This window comes from Canis lupus, chromosome 23 (assembly GCF_003254725.2).
Source record: "Canis lupus dingo isolate Sandy chromosome 23, ASM325472v2, whole genome shotgun sequence".
Classification (NCBI taxonomy): Eukaryota; Metazoa; Chordata; class Mammalia; order Carnivora; family Canidae; genus Canis; species Canis lupus.
Window position 1 is genome coordinate 23,132,633 of NC_064265.1, and position 20,173 is coordinate 23,152,805.

A 20,173-nucleotide genomic window follows, 5' to 3' on the forward strand; every position below is an offset into this window, starting at 1 on the left:
CCAGCATGGGCAAAAAGTAGCAAGACGAGTTACAAGGCAATGAAATTCAGAAGTGAAAGTAGAAACCATAGGGCTCTCTAAAGCCCAAAGATCTTTGGGAGTTTGAACTCGATCTTAAACGCAGTGAAGAGCCACTTAAGAGTTTCGCACTCCATCATATTTGCTTTATCAAAATATCACTCTGTGAGGAACAAAAGGGAGTGGAGGCTGCGGTCAGAGTAGGTACCGCTACAGTTCACAGAAAGGGAGGAGGAATCCGGCCGGATTGGGGTATGGAAAATTGTGGGGTTTGCACGTGAAAAAAAAAAAAAAAAAGTTAAAAGGCAGAACTGACCGGACGGGTGATCGACGGGGCATGGAAAGGCTGGGGGAGAGTTTAAAAATCAATAAGGAAAATTTCCCAGGCTGCTGAGGCGGTCAGTAGCCATGTGGATGCTCGCGCTGAAGAGCCACAGGCAGCCAGACGAAGAACCCGGCGCTGAATATTTCAGGTATCTGGAACTTCCCTAATAACGTCCCGTTAATCCGAAATTCGCTTCCTACTTTGGCTTTCATATCCCTCCCAGATGCCTCTCTTCAGCAGGCCGACCGCTTCGGCGGGCAAACCACTCTGGAGATTCTCCTCACAAGAGGGAGCCCGCGAGCACGATCTCCAAGACGGGGAAACCGCAAAACTAAAGTGAACAGGAAGCTCGTCGAACGCTCCGAAATACCCACCCTTCACGATCTCCCGGCGGCTCCGCCCCTAAAAGCCAACGACTGCGCGCAGAAAAGCGCCCCCAGGCCGACGCGCTGACTGGAGACTCCGCCCTCCAGAGGCCGGGGAGCTGCAGACGCCGGATGTGGAGGCTCGGGTCGGGTCACGTGGGCAGCCCGGCGGGGCGGGGCGGGGCGGGGCGGGGCTCTGCCGCGTCCCTGGCGGCGCCGGCGCCTCACGTGACCGCCCGTCCGCCGCCCAATGGGGGAGCGCGGCGGAGAATTTCGAATGTGCTCGCGTTAGCTGGCGGGCGACCCGCTGGCGGAGCCTAGGGCTGGAGGGTCCGAAGCTCGGGATACCCCGGCAGGACGGCCTCGCGGAACTCTGGGATGCAAGGAGGGCGACAGCTGCGGCACAGGTGGTGACCAAGGTACTGTTTGGGACGTACCTGCGGGAGGAGGATTTCCGGGCCTTCTCCGGGCGACACCCCCACGTCCGCTTCGCGGGAGCCTCTCCGAGAAAGAGGAGGCCGCGGGTCTTCCAGGTGTGGAACGGGGGTGTTGTGGCCCCCGTGCCTCTTCCTCCAGGGATCTCTCTGTCGTTCTGAGTTCGGTGTGGGGGCCGTGGAGTCGGGTTGACCCGGTGCCTTTCTCTGCTCACCCACCCGGCCTGAGCCTTCCCACGCCCCCGTTTACTCTGGTTAAATACACGGGTACGCTAACTTTCCGCCTTGCAGGATTTTGTGGATTCGGTGATGTGTAGAGGCATCCATGGCACCTCCAAAAGCCGCGCTTAACGTAAGGGCACACAAACTGGCAGCTCTTTGTGCGGCGCGATTCCGTCGGTGTCCTTGTTTTGCTGTTTCGGTCACCCTTGATCGCTGCCCTACCTGGCTGCCGCGTTCCGCAGCAGGAATGCTGAAAGAATGATGGCGGAGATCAAATATTCTAGCTTCTTCTGAATCTAGACCCCTCACCCGAATACAGACGGACTCGTCCTGCGCTGTGACCTGTTTCATGCGTTGTCTCCACCGTACCCCATGTTAATGGGCTAGACAGGGAACTTTGGGTACACCAAATCTCTTCTGTGATTTTAAGTTGCTTGAAGGGAATCACGAAAGATATTTAGGTAAGGCTTTGCTAAACTAACTTGATCGGTCACTTAATCTGTATGGCTATCAAACATCTCCGATTAGAACTTCAAAAACTCCATTGTGGGGACGCCTGGGTGGCTCAGTGGTTGAGCATCTGCCTTTGGCCCAAGTCGTGATCCTGGGATCGAGTCCCGCATCAGGCCACCCGGGAGCCTGCTTCTCCCTCAGCCTATGTCTCTGCCTCTCTCTCAGTCTCTAATGAATTAAAAAAAAAAAAAAAAGAAGAAGAAAGAAAAGAGAAAGAGAGAAAGAAAGAAGAAAGAAAGAAAGAAAGAAAGAAAGAAAGAAAGAAAGAAAGAAAGAAAGAAAGAAAGAAAGATTCCATTGTGATACATTGTTTTGTACAACTTAACGTTAGTGCTTTAAAAAAAATAGTTGTGCTTGCTTTACCAGAAACATCTCAGTATGTGTTGTGCCTCCACTGTCAGAAAATAATAAATGAGATCTACATATCTATAGTTAATACCTCCAGACACTGTATAGAGGAAATTAAGTAAGGTCTGGAGAAGATATCTGAGAAAAGATAAGGTACAGTAAAATATTTGACTAACTTAGAGGAGATGGAGGTATCTTTTGTAGTGAAAATTGTGTATATGGTTGTAGGAAATAAGAATTTTATTCTTATAAACTGTAAGAATAAGAATTTTATTCTTATAAACTGTATTGCCGCTTTCCTTTTGTAATTTTAAGATCTGCAGAGTGCAATCTAGGTTAAAAGATGCTCATGAAAAGTAGTTTGATAGGCTTAGTAGCAGAATATTGAACCAAATCTGACTTGCAGCATTGAAAAATTTAAGTATATTCATGTATTAGCATATGACACTATCAGCACTTGTTTTGCCACTTTTAACAGTATGTAGAACAACCATTATTTAATGGATTGTTTGCTATATTCATGACTTACTAGGAGCTAACAGACCTGAGTTTTAAAAATAAACTTTGAGAAAACTAGCATGTTCCCCTGCCTCAGTTCCTATTCTTTCTAGCTCTATAATTGTTATGATAGCCTATTAAAACTGTATATAGTGCTACATAGTTTAAAAACCTGAAGATCACCTTGACTTTCTTGAGTGTGTGCATATCTTAAGTGTTGGGTTAAAAGAGCATGGAAGAAAGTTAATCAAGTGAGGGAAGAACTGGAAAACAAAGCCCACATATATCATTACCTCTAAATTAATGCTGTAAGTCTAGTAAATACTAAAACAGTAAATGTTGGTCATAAACATGGTCTGTAGGAAACATAACAACATCAAAATAGAATACTAAATATTTCCCATAATGCCTACTATATAGTAAGCCCCACGGGATATTTGTTAATACATAGTGGCATATTACAGAGTCTTTGAGTTGAAATGCACATTTATTAACCTTCCCTATAAAGTACCTGAGGAGGATAATATTATGCCAAAATATTAATGAGATTTAAAAGCTGCAAAATGTAAGTTATTACCAGGTTAGCCACCTTCTTTAAGCTAATTCTACAGTTATTAAGTCTGTTTAATCCATTTTACAAACAGCCTGTGTTTTCAGTCTTGTTTTGTATTTGATATTATCTCTTAGAAAAATTAAATGCTTTTTATTGTTTTAAGTTCCTAGGTAGAAGATGGCCAAGGAAAGGTGCCTTAAAAAGTCCTTTCAAGATAGTCTTGAAGACATAAAGAGACGGATGAAAGAGAAAAGGAATAAAAATTTGGCAGAGATTGGCAAACGAAAGTCTTTTATAGCTGCGCCATGCCAAATAATCTGTAAGAGATTTTCGTGTGCTTTTGCATCACTTTTTAAGTTTGGATTTAATACATAATAAAAAAATTTTTTTATTCTCTTTTAGCCAACGCTTCTACACTGCTAAAAAACTACCAAGACAACAACAGAATGTTAGTTTTAGCTTTGGAAAATGAAAAGTCTAAAGTGAGAGAAGCCCAAGATATCATCTTGCAACTGAGAAGAGAATGTTATTATCTCACGTGTCAGCTGTATGCATTAAAAGAAAAACTGACTTCACAACAAACAGAAGAAACTTCTCAGGTATTTTCATTACAAAGACTGAAGTTCTTAGGAAAAAGTGTGACAGCCATGAGTTGATAGATCAATTAATTATGTTTGATTTAAATTAATTACTGATAGCTCTGTTAGTAGAGAATTGATCAAAACCTCTTTCTTCAGTGCCTCAGCACAGCTCTTGTTTGTGGCCAGTTAAAGAAAACTTCAAGCACATATGTGATTGAGGCTTGAGCTTGTATAACTTGGTTCTGAAAGTAGGTAGCAAGACAAAGTACAGAAGAATGAGGTTAACCTGTTGCACTGCTAGTCCCTTCAACTGTTCAGCTAAGTGAGTCAAAGATAGCTAAAGGTCTAAAAGCTTGATGTAGACCAGAAGTTTTAATCAGTGGTATAAATCTTATCTCTTCTATGTAGTTTTGTTATATCTAGTGAGGTTTTATAAGAACTCCCTTACTTTGGGAGGGAAGAATTGAAGTGCTCTCTTGGAGAGTCATTTTTACCTACTAGTTGGTTAAGGAAAAGTATACATTAACTCTGTATTAACAGAAAGTTTACTTTGTTTCTGGGTGGTCATCTGTTTGCTATGCTAGTAAAGACATTTGTATGGATACTTAGGCCAGGAAACCAGAGAAGAAGGCCAGACCATAGTGATTAGGGGAAGGTTATAGACTCAGGAAGGGAATTAGTCAGCTCTCTGCTGCCAGGGGGAGTCAGTGAAAGAGTTCTTGCTTCCCTGCAACTAACATGATTCCATATTTTGTCTATCATATAGAGAATATACATACATATATACAATATATGCATATAGAGTGTAGCAAAGAATTGTCTATAAAGATTTGATATAATTGCTTTTTCTTCATGTGAGGGTTAGCTTGCTTATAAAGGTTGGTTGTGTTTTTTTTTCCTTCAGAATATAATCTTTCCTGATTTTTTTTCTTTTCCTTGTTCGGTCAACTAGTGAGGGAAAAAAAAATCTCTCCAGAGACATTTGAATCTTCCTTTTCCCTTTCCTAAGTTTTTGGTGAAATCATATATAGAATAGTGAAAAATGAGTACCCGAACAGTAGGAAAAAAATTGTTATTGCAGGCATTTTGACATTTACAATGATTTTTGAGTATTCATTAAACCATATTATTAGTTGCTGGGCAAAAGTGTCCTTAGCATTTAAGATATCAAAGTTTGTTTTCTGCCATATAGTTGCTACATGTGTCACTCCTTTTCAACCATCATTCTATACTCATGCTTCCGTGTTTATCAAGTCAATTTATCAGTGATGGAAAAGCTTAAAATGCTTTGATAAGAATATTTTTCTTGCCTATCAATAGTTAACTTAGTTTATAAGGATTAATCACAACATAATTTTTTTTTTTAAGATTTTATTTATTCATGAGAGACAGAGAGAGAGGCAGAGACACAGGCAAAGGGAGAAGCAGGCTCCATGCAGGGAACCCGACGTGGGACTTGTCACGCCCTGGGCCAAAGGCAAGCGCTAAACTGCTGAGCCCCTCACGGATCCCTACAACATAATTTCTAATAGCTTTTTATTCCCTAGCTTTTATAATGAATCATTTTAGTAACTTGTTATTAAATTATATTATTCTGTAATGAAATAGTCTCCTTTATTTATCTTTAGCAATAATACTACTTAAATTTAGAATATTTAGCTATACTGAAAATAAATTTAAGACTTTTTTAGATTGTATTTATTTATTAGAGAGACACAGAATGAGCAAGGCTCAGGGCTAGATCCCAGGATTCTGGGACCATGACCTGAACTGAAGGCAGACACTTAACCGAGCGATCCAGATGCCCCTAAATTTAAGACTTTTAACAGGATTAAATTTCTAGTTGTTTTGTTTCTCTTGAATAGTTTTAAAGTTTTAACCTATCATAATACCAGCATCTTATATATGCATCAAATCAAAAAAAACAGGGGCACCTGGGTGGCTCAGTCAGCTGGGCATCTGTCTTTGGCTCAGGTCATGATCCCAGAGTCAAGCCCTGCATTTGGCTCCCTGCTCACCAGGGGTCTGCTATGCCCTCTCCCTTAACCCCTACCACCTGCTAGTGCATGCTTTCTCTCTCTCTCAAATAAATAAAATCTTTTTTAAAAAATTTTCAAAAAACAACTGAACTGAATTAGAATGACCTCTATGGAATTTGTCTGGAGCTTTCACCTTCCTAATACAAATCGACAAATCTGCCTATGTCTACCCTGTGTTCTTCATCTTCCCTCCTGTCACAGTGGTAGAAGAGCCTCTGCTCCTATTGAAGGCTGAGCCCTCCCCTGTGCTTCAGATTCCCTTTTTCTCATCTCTAGGACTTTCCTCTAGAAAGTTTGTGCTCTTTCAACATGTATTTCCCTCTTGGCTGAATCATTCTAGCTATCATACAGATGTGCTTTAGTATCTCTTGCCTTAAGAAGAAAAGAAAATAAATAAAACCTCTCCTGGTTTCATATCCCTTAACTCCTCATTTCTCTGCTTCCCTTTACAGCAGATGTGTAAAAGAAGAAATACTGGTTAAAACAACTTTCACCTTCTAGGGTCTTTTTAAATCTTCTGTCCCTTGTAGTTCTCAACTGCATATACCAGGCTTCTAGAAACTAGTAGTGAAATGAACCAACTGGATGGGAGTAGCCACGGATAGGGCTTGTTTTCCAAAGAAGAGCGTTGTTTAGCGAAATTCTAAGCCTCCTTAAGCGTGTTGTGAAGCTATTCAAGAAGTAACTCCCCAAGTTTTGTGAGTGGAAATGTAGTGCTCAAGTCACATTCTGCTTTAAGAGGTTGTAACAAATACAAACCAAATTTAAAAAAAAAAAAAAAGGCAAAGAGAACAGCACTTATTATCTTCATTTCTTCAGTTTCTATTTACATTTGAACTCACTCTTGTATCCCCATCATTCTATGGTCATTGTCCAGGTGCCCACAAACCCCAATTTTTGTGACCAAATTTACTGGCCATTTCTCTTTCTTCTTGACCTTGTATTAATAAACAACATACTTTGATCTCTTGCCTTTCTTACTATCATACTCTCCTAAGTTGTCCTGCTTTTCTGACTATTCCCTGTCGGTCTGTTTTGCTCAGTTCTTTACCTTCAAATGTCATTTGTCCTAGCTAGACCTATCTTTTCCTCCCATGGCTTTAAATACTGTCTGCTGATGACCTCCAATTTATAGCTCAAGACTTACAAAGGCACACACACATGACTAGTCTTTGATATATTCACCTAAATATTTATAAAGGATTTCAAACATATTTTGTATGAAGCCCAACTCTATTTTCCCTCTCCCAAAAATATTGTGTAATTCTGCCTCTCTGTAAGTCTTATCTCATAAAACAACCTATCCATTTGTTCAAGTAAAAATAGAGAGGCGGGGATCCCTGGGTGGCTCAGCGGTTTAGTGCCTGCCTTCGGCCCAGGGCCTGATCCTGGAGTCCTGAGATCGAGTCCCACGTTGGGCTCCCTGCATGGAGCCTGCTTCTCCCGCTGCCTGTGTCTCTGCACCTCTCTCTGTCTCTCTCTGTCTCTCTCTCTCTGTGTCTTTCATGAATAAATAAATAAAAATCTTTAAAAATAAATAAAACTAAAGAGGCTTCCCTCTCCCTCACTGTCCCCACCTCCATCTCTGTTCACTCTCAGCACACTTTGGTCTTTCAACACCTTCCACTGGGCTTCACCTCTATAGTCATAGGACTGAAGTCCTATCTAATATGCATGTCTTACTAGATTTACTACAATGACTTCCTCACTCTTTCTGCTCTTGGTCCCTTTCAATCCCCATGTTTCACACAGTGGCCAGACTGGTCTTTTTAAAACTTAGATCATTTTACTTCTTGCTTAACATTTAAGTGACTTCCCATCACACTTAGACTATAATCCAAACTTGTAACTCTCAAGGCCTCTGCATGCACATCCCCTACCATTCTTATTAAGAAAGGTCATAGATGACTCTAGCCACAATGGCCTTTCTTTTCTAAACACAGCAAGGTTTTTCCTACATCATGACTTTTGTATTTGCTGTTTCCTCTGCTTTTTCTTTCCCTGCTTTTTCAATGACTGGCTCCTTTGCATTCTTTACATTTCAGATGAAAGTCATGCTAAGAGAACCCTCCAACTTCAAGTACTCTGTCACTTCAACTCTGAGTATTTCCTGATTAGCACTTTATCAATATCTGAAATTATTTATGTTTCTCTTTCCTTTTGTCTTAAATTTTTCTCTCCCTACACTATAATGTAAGCTTTAAGAGGGTTAGACTTAAATCTATTTTTTAGCTAAATCTATTTTTTAGCTGCTGTAGGTCTAGTTCTGAGAACAACACCCAGCACCACAGTAGACTGCTCATCCATTTTTATTGTTGAATAAATGAATGCTTTGTTATGAGTATTTCAATTATACCAATGTTTTCTTTGTTTTAATATATTAACAGAACCGAGAAGTATGTCCCTCTGGAATGGACTCCAATAATGACAACAGCCTTGGGGATTTATCTGTGAAGGATTTACCGTTAGTATCAAATTCATTATTATGATTACTAATTACAAAAAAAGAATTAATTCTGTGATACATTTATGAAAGAAAATTTGCATCGTATAGATTCTGGTGTTTGGAGTCTGATGTTTTTCTCTACTAAAAATGCTTTTTAAAAAATTTGGTACGTTGATACTCTGTTACATATAGCCAAGCCAAACCTTTCTTATATTTTACTTTTTTGAGTCTAGGAATAAGCTAGTTATGTAAATATAACTGAGTTTTTTCAGTTATATTTTTCTTGTGTCATGTTTTAATTCTAAGAAGGATTGGTTATTCATATGACCATATTTTGCCAGTACTACAAATAATGTGGTTTAGAAATGAAATAAAACATCATGTTTAACACAGCTATCACCCTGTCTTGCTAATCCGGTTCATTCCTAAATAAGGTCAGACCCCCATATACTCTCTTCCCCTTCTCTTGGATCAAGTATACTTTGTTTAGAATTACTGAGATATAATTGCATACAGTAAAATGCACAAATCTTAATTACACAGTTTGATGAGTTTGACTAATACATACACCTGTGGAACCAAAATTTCAATTATGACATAGAGCACTCCTCCTTCTTGCTGGGTTTTCTCAGTTTCAGAATCATTGACATTTTAGGCCAGATCATTCTTTGTTGTGGAGGGCTATCCTAAGCATTGTGGGACATTTAGCAGCATCCTGGGCCTAAGCCACTAAGCGTCAGTGGCACTTCCCTCCCCCAGTTATGAGAACCAAAAATATCTCCAGATAGTACCATGCATCCATGTAATTATCCCCAATTAAAACTACTGCCAGATGCCATCTCCTCCTGTCCCTTTCAAGTCTGTGCCCTCCTCTTCACAAAAGTAATCACTAAGACGACTTCCATCCCCATATTAATTTTAATCATGAATTGTTTTAAAACTACTGAACTGTAAGACCTGACAAAATATTTATGTAATGATCAAAAAGGAAGATGGGGTAATTTACTTCTTATAAGATTCCCGAAGTTGTTACTAATTAGTTACCTTAACTCTATTACCTAAACCTATATTTAATTTTTGATGTTTAGAGAAACATTCTGTATAATAAACAAAGAATAAAATTAGAATGAAACAGCCAGTAATAGTATGAAAGCATAAAGGAAATTCTTTCATGAGCCAAAGAGGGAGAAGATTTTTAAAGAAAATAAGTAGTATTAATTTCAGAGGGGTCAGTAGTTAGGCACCATTAAAGATACATACTACCAAGAGATTAAAAAAAGAAAAAAAAAAGAATCAACAGCTCAGCTAATGATGAAGCAGGCTGCTAAAGAGTTGAGGAATCAAATTGCATTTCTGTAATATATTTTGTAAGTCAGTACTGATTGGCTGTTTCTCCAGCTAAATGAAATGAGGAGTTATGGCATGTCTTCATTGATAGGCAGTTCTTCCAGTGGGAGTTGAATGTCATTCATAACAAACCAGCCTCTGTATCAGCTTAATTTTTTGTTGTTGTTTTCTTTGATAATACTGAACAGATACACTGATTTAGAATTATGAAATGATACTAAAGAAAGAGAAAAGCTTAATTTTAAGAAAATCTTAAATTTTTTTTATTATATTGTTAAGTAAATTTCTATTTTTCATTGGCTAGACAAGTTCCTCTTCAGGAAGCTCACCTTCCAGAACAAGGAGAATCATTCCAAATAGAAGGTAATTCAAATAAAAATTAAAAATATTGTTAAGGGCAAGATGAGATCTTTGTGAACAAGTAACATAGTTAAATTTCTCTAATTTTTTTCTTTTTAACTTTTAAACTTTGTTTATCTGGCATTCTTCTGCTCAAAGTAAATCTGTTTATTTTACATGGACTAATGACAGTTTTAAAATACATCCATTCAGGGATCCCTGGGTGGCTCAGCGGTTTAGCGCCTGCCTTTGGCCTAGGGCGCGATCCTGGAGTCCCGGGATCGAGTCCCACGTCAGGCTCCCGGCATGGAGCCTGCTTCTCCCTCCTCCTGTTCTCTGCCTCTCTCTCTCTCTTTCTATGTCTATCATAAATAAATTAATAAATCTTTAAAAAAAAATACATCCATTCATTTTGCCAAATCTATAATCAGTTATAAACGGCTGGAATTTACTGAGCCCTACTATGTGCCAAGCTCCTGTGTTAGCTATTTTATATACACTTTTTCACTTGACCCTCACAACAACCTCAGAAAGTAAGTGCTGTTGGTCCCATTTTATGTAGACCCAAAGAAGTAAAGTATCTCACAAGAAGTAGCCCAAATGGTAAAAACTAATGTTTAAACTCAAAGCTGATCTCCAAAGCCATCGCATTCTTTCTACTTCTAAATTGACATGTCCCTGTTCTCAAATATCAGTCCTCTCTATTTGAACTAAGCTTTGAAGAAGGAATAGCATTTGAATAAGCAGAACCAAAGATCCTCACTTTTCCTAAAAATGCAGATTATATTTCTTACCTGAAGGGCTTTGCAATTATCTCAATCTTACTCATTTTTCGAAGAACACTTTAGCTCCCACTTTCTCAGTATGCTTGTTCTACTTTAGAATATGAGATTCTTTCCCACTGAATCCTATATACATAGATACATATAGCCTATTAGTTTTTCTTTAAACCAGGAACATAGAGAGACCCCATTTAGAATATTTTTGAAGGTTATATAAGATTCTTTCACAAGTCAAGTAGAAACCATTAATTGAGCATTGCAAAATAAATGGAGTATTAAGTTCCCCAGATTTGTATTTTACTTACAGCAAATGTGGAAGAACTATAGAATGACTTTTTATTAATTCCATTTTTAAGTTTTGAGTTCTAAGATTACTAAAACGTAAAACGTTTTCTCATGTATTTTTTAATTCTCAGAGCAAATACTTGTTTCTCAACATAGCCTGGAATTTGATTTGGATTCAGAGGAAGATAAATCTACTTACGACAATGCTTTACCTAGAACGGTATCTGTCCGTCGAAGTTTAAAGAAACATTTTAACAATCTATGTCAGTTCAATGCCTTGGATGGTTTTGAAATCAGTCATTTCTCACAGCAGCCCTCTGAATCTGAAAGAATTAGATGTGAAGACCCACTAGTAAACATGCACATATCTGAAAATGTGGAACAAAGTGTTTGTCAATGGAATAAGGATCAAATTAACTTATCACCAAAGCTGACAGACCCAGGAAGACCTAATAAAACAAAAGAAAACATTTTACAACATAAATTTGAACAAGCTAAAAATAAGCATAGAGGTGCACAAGGAAGAAAAGAGGAGAAAAGAAAAGCTAACAGAAGGAGAAAATCAAAATCTGGATCAAAGTATAAAGGGAGCAAAAGTGAAAATAAAAAGACTGTTTCCAAAAAAAAATTGGATGAATCTGTCACTTCCAATGATGCTTACAATTTTAATTTGGTAGAAGGTATTCATCTCACCCCTTTCCGGCAAAAAATGAACAGTGATTCTAACAGAGAAGAAAACAATAAGGAATTTGAAGTGAGCATCTATGAATCAAGTGATTCAGGAGATGATTCTGATGACCTTTATTTGCCCACTTGCAAGTACAGTCAAGATCTCTCCAGTGAACCAGATAGCCCACTTGCCAGGTCTCGACCTAAAAGAGCACAAAAATACAGAAATGAAAAAGAGATGGAGGATTCTAAGCTTACAGAAACTCCTATCAGTAAGTGATCTACTTGTTCGCTTGCATGTTTAATATTTATAATAAATGATCACTCCTGATGCTTATATGCTATACTTACCATCTGTTTCTCTGGGGGAGGTTAGAGACTTGCCATCTGTCTCTTTGGGGGAAGTTACAGTTTGATTAAACAATGGGGGCTTGGGGGTGGAAATCGCAATTGTATGGCTATGACCTGCTTTAAGCTAATTTAAATCTTCTTTAAGAAAAATACTACTTGTTACAGAGAAAGCATTTTTACTTTCAGTAAATGAAGGCTTCCAAGGTAAGGAAAAACTTTTTAGTGGAGCTAGATCGAATTAAAACATCTTTTATACACTTATCTGAAACAGGCCCTTGAAAATGAAAACAAATTTGAATCCAGTAACCTGTCATTTTAATGGCTTTGTTTTATATTCAATATAACAGGAACTATGATTTTAAATTGATTCATTCTAGTTAATGAAAGGTGACCAAACTTTTTACTCAATGGGCTTCCTATTCTTCTCTAAGACATTTGTAAGACATCTAAAAACTATTGCTTAGAAAAATCTTGTTTTTATTAGTTTTATCAAAAGTAGGTATGGTTCAAAAAGTTGATATAGGGATCCCTGGGTGGCGCAGCGGTTTAGCGCCTGCCTTGGGCCCAGGGCGCGATCGTGGAGACCCAGGATCGGATCCCACGTCGGGCTCCCAGTGCATGGAGCCTGCTTCTCCCTCTGCCTGTGTCTCTGCCTCTCTCTCACACTGTGTGCCTATCATAAATAAATAAAAATTTAAAAAAAAAAGAAACAAAAAGTTGATATAGCCTACATCTGGCCACAAAGATTCTCATCTGGGAAATTTAGTTAGTGTATAGAACTAATACATATAGGTTGTAGCATTCCCAAAACATTATAATGCTATTTCATTTGATACTCAGAAAAATTCTATGAAGTGTATCATCATGTTTGTATAGTTTATAAGAGATCTTAAAGCCTAAAAAAATTTTATTTATTTTTTTTTAAAGATTTTATTCATTTATTCATGAGAGACACAGAGAGAGAGGCAGAGACACAGGACGAGGGAGAAGCAGGCTCCATGCAGGGAGCCCCACTGGGTCTCCAGGATCACGCCCTGGACCGAAGGTGGCGCTAAACCACTGAGCCACCTGGGCTGCCCAAAGCCTAAAAAATTTTAAATGACTTTCCAAGGTCAACCAGTTAGGCAGTGGTAGTAGGCAAATACATTTTTTTAAATATGCTATTATGTTACAGTAAATCAAACAAGATTGGCAAAAGGTTGGTAATTACTGAAGGTGGGGAACTGGGGTTTCCTTATATTGTTGTCTCTGTATTTGTGTATTCTTGAAATTTTACACAGTAAGTTTAAAAAAAAAATAACATTCTGATATAGTATTACTGAGAGTTTAATCCCCAGATCATCAGCATCACCACTGCATTGAAACTTCTTAAATATGCAGAATCTCAAGACATACCCTTGAATCAGATTCTGCATCTTTTTAACAAGTGCTCTGGGGGAATTTATATATACAAAATTTTGAGAAGCATTGTTCTAGAATATAACCATGGATTGGATGTTGCTTAGCCATATTTTCCAATCTAAAAATTGGAATAATTAGTGTAATATAATACATTTATGTGGGGTCAGAAGAAAGACAGAATTTGAAACCTAGATAACCCTGGAGAACATGGTTGCTAAATATAGGCATTTACAGTTATAATTTAGTTTGTCTTGGACAATTTGCCTTTTAAAACTGTTTGAAGAGATTGTCTTGCATTGTCCTTCTATGTGCTGGGTGCGTACCTGTCACCCAATATAGATACAGCTTCAAATTAGAAAATTTGGATGCTTAAGATAGGAAAAACATTGGTTAACTTTTTAACATGTTAGCTTTACCAGAGGGAACCCATTTCCTGCTGGTCTCCACAGAGGCTATGATAAAGAATTCTCATGGATTTAATAAAGTTTAAGTGGCTTTTTAAGACTATAGGAAGCCACCTGATAAATGTTGATATTGATGATTCTGTGGAGCAAGGTGGAACTAAAATGAAATTCCATAATTTAAATTTAAATTTTAAATTTTAATTCTTCTTTATCCTTAAAAAATTATAATTTTTTAAAAAGAATTTTAAGTTTAGTAATCTGTTGCATCAGTTCTTTACATCTACAGTAATATTTAGGTGTTACTGGGATGAAAAAATGATAAATAGATCAAAAAATCTGTACAATAAAATGCTGGATTCTGCATATGTTTAGGATATGTAATTGCACACAATTTTAGTTCCTGTGTTTCTTTTTTCTTTCATTTGGAACCATGTTCAATAAAAGCTGTTTTCGTAGGTGCACTACCTGAAACTCACTGCTCAACTCATTTTAGCCTGAAGGATATCACCAATGTCCCCTTATATCCTGAAGCAAAAATCAGAAAACTTTCTCTTTCTCCAAAAATGAAAGAAAGCCCAGCAGTGTCTCTGCCAAAGCGCAGGTGTGCAGTCAGTATGAACTATAAGGAACCCACACTCGCTTCGTAAGTATCTGATTTGTGGAACCCACTCTTAATGGTACATGGTGAGGGGAGTAATATTTGGAGCTTTGTTCAAGAGTGAGTCTTATTGAAATATAAAATTTTGATTAAAAAGTGAAGTGGGAAGATTAGCACTGGCATATTTTACAATAACTTTATATGAAGAGTGAGTTAGTATTGAGATGCTTCTAATTATGCCTAAGAGTTCTTTTTATCCTTATAGGAAACTGAGAAGAGGAGACCCTTTTACAGATTTGTGTTTCTTGAATTCTCCTATTTTCAAACAGAGAAAGGATTCCAGACGCAGTTCTAAAAAAAAAGTATGAAGCAAATACAGTGAAGTGTTTGTTGGATGCTGTTTAAATTCATCCTATACCATATTGCTCCATCTCTCCAATAGAGAGTCTCTAAGATAGTACACAATAGGGTTCAACCATTGCCATGGAATGTTCTGTGACCGAACTCTAGACCACGAAAATCTCAAAACAATACTTCAAATGTGATGCTTTTTCTTCATACCACTAATACATTTGGTTTATTTTTTTTTTTAAAAGAAAAATTTTTTTCTTTTAAATATAAATAACTGGGCCTAATCCTTATTTCTTAAACTGCCTAAAACTCTTCATTTTACTCAAAATGTATCTTCTGCAAAAATTTTAGAAATGAAAATCAAATTAAGATGTTTTCGTTATAAGCTTCTGGTGTCTTTATTTTTGCCTTTAGTGGGAATTAATTAGAATGAATGATTTTTGAAGACAAACCAAGGATCTTTTGAAACTCTTTATATAATATTTGAATAAAATAAATCCTTGACATGCATAGTACGGTATACCTTAAGTTGTTTGTAGATCCCTGATATCACTGTTGTATTTAAAATTACAAATAAAATAGGAGATCATTATTATAGAATTGATGGTTGTTTAGGCTCAGTAACTGGGTAAGTGACTAGCTCTGAACATCAAGCTCTTATGTGTACATTGTTCAGTGATACCTCAGCAAAATCCCAAATTGTTATGTCTTGGACTTAAAGAATAGTTCCTTAATTAGTGGCTACCATATTGGGATAAGTGCAGTTGCAGAACATTTCCATCACCACAGAAAGCTCTCTATTGGGTGATTCCAAATGTGTACGTTTAATATTTCTGTATTCTTGCTGTAGTGTTTACCCATACACTGTTAAAAATTGCTTTGCATTTTAACATTTTACATGAATGTTACACTGTATATATTTATTTTGCAGCTTTTAATTCACCACTGTTTTTGAGATTTATCCATGTTGGCAGATGTAGATCATTCTCATCATTGTATAGTATTATGTAAATAAACTAGATTTATTCTTCTGAGAGACAATTTGCTTCCACTTTTTCATAATTACAAATTAGTGCTGTGGTGAATATTCTACATTCTTGCACACATGTGAATAAGTTTCCATGGAGTTGGTACCTAGAAGGGGAATTGCTCCCTAAAGTGGTTGTACCAATTCACCTGACACTAGAAGTGTATCACCCTATCAGCAATTTATAAGTTCCGGTTTCCTCACACATTATCACTCAGTACTATCGGACATTGAAATTACCTAAAGTAATGAATGTGAAATGGATTCTCTTTGTTTTACTTGCTTATGAGATGTTATTTCATTGAGTTAATTACTTGGAGAATTCAAATGTTTTATTAGTCACTTAACCTTCTATGAATTGCTTATTGTGTAATTCGCCCACTTTTCAATTAAAAATGTCTTTTTCTTAATAGAATGGATTCTTTATATATTATAGCTAGTATTCCTTGTTTTTATTTACACGGGCTTTAACTATGTTTCCACTTTATTTTTACCTTTTTTATGTTTTTTGATGTTCAGGAATTTTAAATATTAATGTTCTCTATCACCTTTTCCCTTAAGGTTTTTCTCTAAAATTTGTAGTTTTTCTTATTCATGTAGGTCTTTAAACCTTATGGTATTTTGTCAGATGAGGATCTGATTTTATTTCATTTTCCATGAGAATAGCCCAATTGTCCCAGCACTATTCATGGACTAATCTATCTTGCTGTCTTTGACATACATCGAGGTTTCTTTCTCTTGGTTTCTTTGTCTAGCTATGGGCTGGGTACTGTATAGTCACGTTTTTTTGTTGTTGTTGTTTATATACATTAAGTGTATAGTTCAGTAATATGTACATTCACATTGTTGTGCAGTCATCACCATTATCCATTTCCAGAACTTTTTCATCATCCCCAACTGAAACCCTGTACCCATTAAATAACTTCCATTTACTCCACCCCCACCGTCCCTAGTAATTACTGTTCTACTTTCTATCTCTATAAATGATTGTTCCAGGGACTTTATATAAATGGAATTATACAATCCTTGTCCTTTTGTGTCTGCTTATTGCATTTAGCATAATGTTTAATCTATGTCCGCACCTAACAGAATTTAATTCCTTTTCAAGTTCTCAGGTACTAGAATACTGAGTAGTATTCCATTGGGTATATATACCACATTTTATGTATCCGTGGACATTTGGGTTGTTTCTGCTTTTTGTCTACTAGAAATAATACTGCAATGAATATATGAGTATCTATGTACATAGATCTGTTTGAGTTCCTGCTTTTAATTCTTTTGAATATATATATCCAGAAGTGGAATTGTTGATCATATAGTTATTCTATATTTTGATGAAGCAACATTTTGTGTTCCAGGGTGGCTGCACCATTTTATATTCCCACCAGCAATGCACAGGGGTTCCAATTTTTCCATATATTTTTTTAAGATTTTATTTATTCATGAGAGACACAGAAAGAGAAAGGCAGAGGAAGAAGCAGGCTCTATACAGGGAGCCCAATGTGCAACACGATCCCGGCACTCTAGGATCATGCCCTGAGTTGAAGGCAGATGCGCTTAACTGCTGAGCCACCCAGGTGTCCCCAATTTTTCCATATTCTTGATAATACTTGTTTTGTGTTTTCTCATAATACCCAAATGGTGTGAGGTGGTATCTTATTGTGGTCTGACCCTAATAACTAATGATGTTAAGTGTCATTTCATGTGTTTATTGTCCATTTGTATACCTTCAGCAAAATGTCTATTCAAGTAGTATGCCTGCCTTTGAATTGGGTGGTTTTTGTTGTTGAATCTTAGGAGTTCCTTAAATGTTCTAGATATTAATCCCTTATTAGATATGTGATATGCAAATGTTTTCCCCATTATGTGGTTTGCCTTTTTATTTTTGCAGTGTCCTTTGATGCACAAAAGTTTTCAATTTTGATTAAGTCCAGTTTATCAGTATTTCCTTATGTTGTCTTTGCTTTTGTCTACCCATGAAATCATTGCCAAATCCAGTGTCACGAAGTTTTTCTTCTATTTTTTTCTTGAAAGACCATTTGTTTTTAAAGAGGTGGAATTGGTTTGCTAATATTTTGCTTAGGATTTTTTATACCTATGATCACAAATAAAATTTGCCTATATCCTTTCCCTTATATATTTTTGGTAGCAAGGCCATACTAGCCTCATAAATTAGTTGAGAACCTTCTATTTTTCCTGTATGGAACAAATTGTTACCTATTCAGGTTCAGTGAAACGCTATTAAAACTATCCTGTGTTTTGTGGGCAAGTTTTTGTATTATTTTTTTAAATAAGTTTCCTAATTCTTGATTCTATTTCATTAAATTACCTTTTCCTTAGGAATTGCGTATTTATCTGTTCTGTTTAATGGCATGTTACATATTTTTTAAAGTGGAGATTTCTACTGTTGTTATTGAGTGCTGCTTTTTTTGGTAATACATCAAAAAATTATTTGTACAGTGTTGATTCTTTGGTATTTGTTAAATCTTTTCTAACTAGTAAGTTGTCAGATTTTACAAATGTTTAACGGTGTGTGCTAGAAAAAATATAAATTCTTTAATTGTTGAAAATAGTGTATAACATTTTCAAGTTTTTTTATAGCCTTAGCAATTTTGTCTCGTTTCATCATTTGCTAAAAAAAACATAAGATCTTCCACAAAATTTCTGGATTTTATTTTGTTTTCTAGAATAGTTTCTAAAACTATTCCTTTTATTACTGTTGTAATCTTTTTCCCTCATAATGCTTGTTGTAACGTCTGATATAGGTAAGGCAACTTATATATGGTTAATATTTGCCTATATATAGTTAATATTAGTATACTGTATCATTTTTCTTTCCATTTCTTTAAGCCTTCCTATGTTAATGTTTTAGATATAACTAATTAAAGACCACGTTACTCAATTTTGGTTTTGGTCCAAAGTGAGTTGTAATTTTTTACCTAGCAAATCCAGTCCATTTCAGTTTATTGTGATAACTGCTATAATTTATTTCTATCAATTTTCTTTATGCTTTCTATTCTGCCTTTTTTCTTCTTTATTATTTATTATTGGATTCGTGCATTGTCTTTATTTCTGCTTTTATTAAGTGGTTATCCTGAAATGGTTTAATTTGTACACTTGACTTTCCAAAGTCCAAGTTTCTGAAGCATCTCTTTTATAAGTTATTTTGATGAGGGTCAAATTCTTTTTTCTAGAAATGAATTTAATTTTTCCCTCACTCTTGTTGATGTAAATTGACAGTTACTTATCCCAACATTTCATTTTCTTATGGTCTTAATTTTACTGTTGAGAAGTCTTGTCTAATTTTTGCTCATATTTTGTTAATATATCCTAAGCATTTCATATTGACTTATTATAAGTGTATTTTAAAGATTATTTTCCACTTGTTTGTTGCTAATTTATGGATATACAATTGATTTTCATATATAGACCTTGCTAAAATCACTCACTAGTTTATCTTTTTTTGTAGATCCTTTGAACTTTTTTATGTACATGACCTTATAGTCTAGAAATACAGTTCACTTCTAACTTGTATACCCTTTCTTGCCTTACTGCACTCACTAGAACCTCTGCTATGTTGAATAGAAGTGATGAGAGCAGACACCTTTGCCTTGATCTCAACCTTCGAAGCATTTGGTCTTTCAGCATTACTGTGATGTTGGCTGTAAGTTTTTATAGATAACCTTTGTCATATTGAGGAAGTTTCCTTTCATTCTTTGTTTGCTGTTTTTCTGTTAAATTATGAATTACTGTTGAACTTTGTCGAATGCTTTATCTGCATCTATTGAGATGAACCTGTTTTTTCCTCCTTTATGCTGTTCATACAGTTAATTACATTAATCAGTTTTCAGTGTTAAATCCACCTTGACTTAATCAAAAGTACCCCACTTGGTCATGATCTCTTAAAATTTTTATATACTGCTGAGTTTCATTTGCTAATATTTTGTTAAAGATCTTTGCATCTGGGCAGCCCGAGTGGCTCAGCAGGTTAGTGCTGCCTTCAGCCCAGGGCGTGATCCTGGAGACCCTGGATTGAGTCCCAGGTCAGGCTCCCTGCATGGAGCCTGCTTCTCCCTCTGCCCGAGTCTCTGCCTCTCTCTCTTTCTGGGGGTCTCTCATGAATAAATAAATAAATAAAATCTTTAAAAAAAAAATATCTTTACATCTGTGTGTATGAGGGTTAGACCAAAGTTTCTCTTACAATTTTTTTTTCCTGGCTTCAATATCAGGATAACAATATTGATCTCATAAAATGATTTCAGAAGTCTTCCCACATC

General features: G+C 36.5%; 1 protein-coding gene across 3 annotated transcripts; it reads left to right on the top strand.

The window, feature by feature from the left end:
* Positions 1 to 916: 916 nt before the first annotated feature.
* Positions 917 to 18,798, top strand: SGO1 (shugoshin 1). 3 transcript variants are annotated; one of them, XM_049100007.1, is made up of 9 exons: positions 917 to 1,127; positions 1,684 to 1,825; positions 3,440 to 3,595; positions 3,679 to 3,875; positions 8,284 to 8,360; positions 9,994 to 10,052; positions 11,227 to 12,036; positions 14,377 to 14,563; positions 14,784 to 18,798. In XM_049100007.1, exons 3-9 carry the CDS (start codon positions 3,454 to 3,456, stop codon positions 14,884 to 14,886), a joined length of 1,575 nt encoding a protein of 524 aa, XP_048955964.1. In that variant the 5' UTR covers positions 917 to 1,127; positions 1,684 to 1,825; positions 3,440 to 3,453; the 3' UTR covers positions 14,887 to 18,798. The 3 variants fall into 3 exon arrangements, with proteins under 3 accessions (XP_048955964.1, XP_025304777.1, XP_025304775.1); XM_025448992.3 differs by lacking the exon at positions 1,684 to 1,825 and having other exon boundaries at positions 917 to 1,241; XM_025448990.3 differs by lacking the exon at positions 1,684 to 1,825.
* Positions 18,799 to 20,173: the final 1,375 nt, after the last annotated feature.

What these genes read in the sequence shown, in the direction of transcription:
- SGO1 (XM_025448992.3), top strand. Translation starts at nt 3,454, where the DNA reads ATGGCCAAGGAAAGGTGCCTTAAAAAGTCCTTTCAAGATAGTCTTGAA. An exon ending in TGCGCCATGCCAAATAATCT is followed by an intron (nt 3,596 to 3,678) that starts GTAAGAGATTTT and finishes ATTCTCTTTTAG; the next exon opens with CCAACGCTTCTACACTGCTA. An exon ending in TTATCTGTGAAGGATTTACC is followed by an intron (nt 8,361 to 9,993) that starts GTTAGTATCAAA and finishes TTCATTGGCTAG; the next exon opens with ACAAGTTCCTCTTCAGGAAG.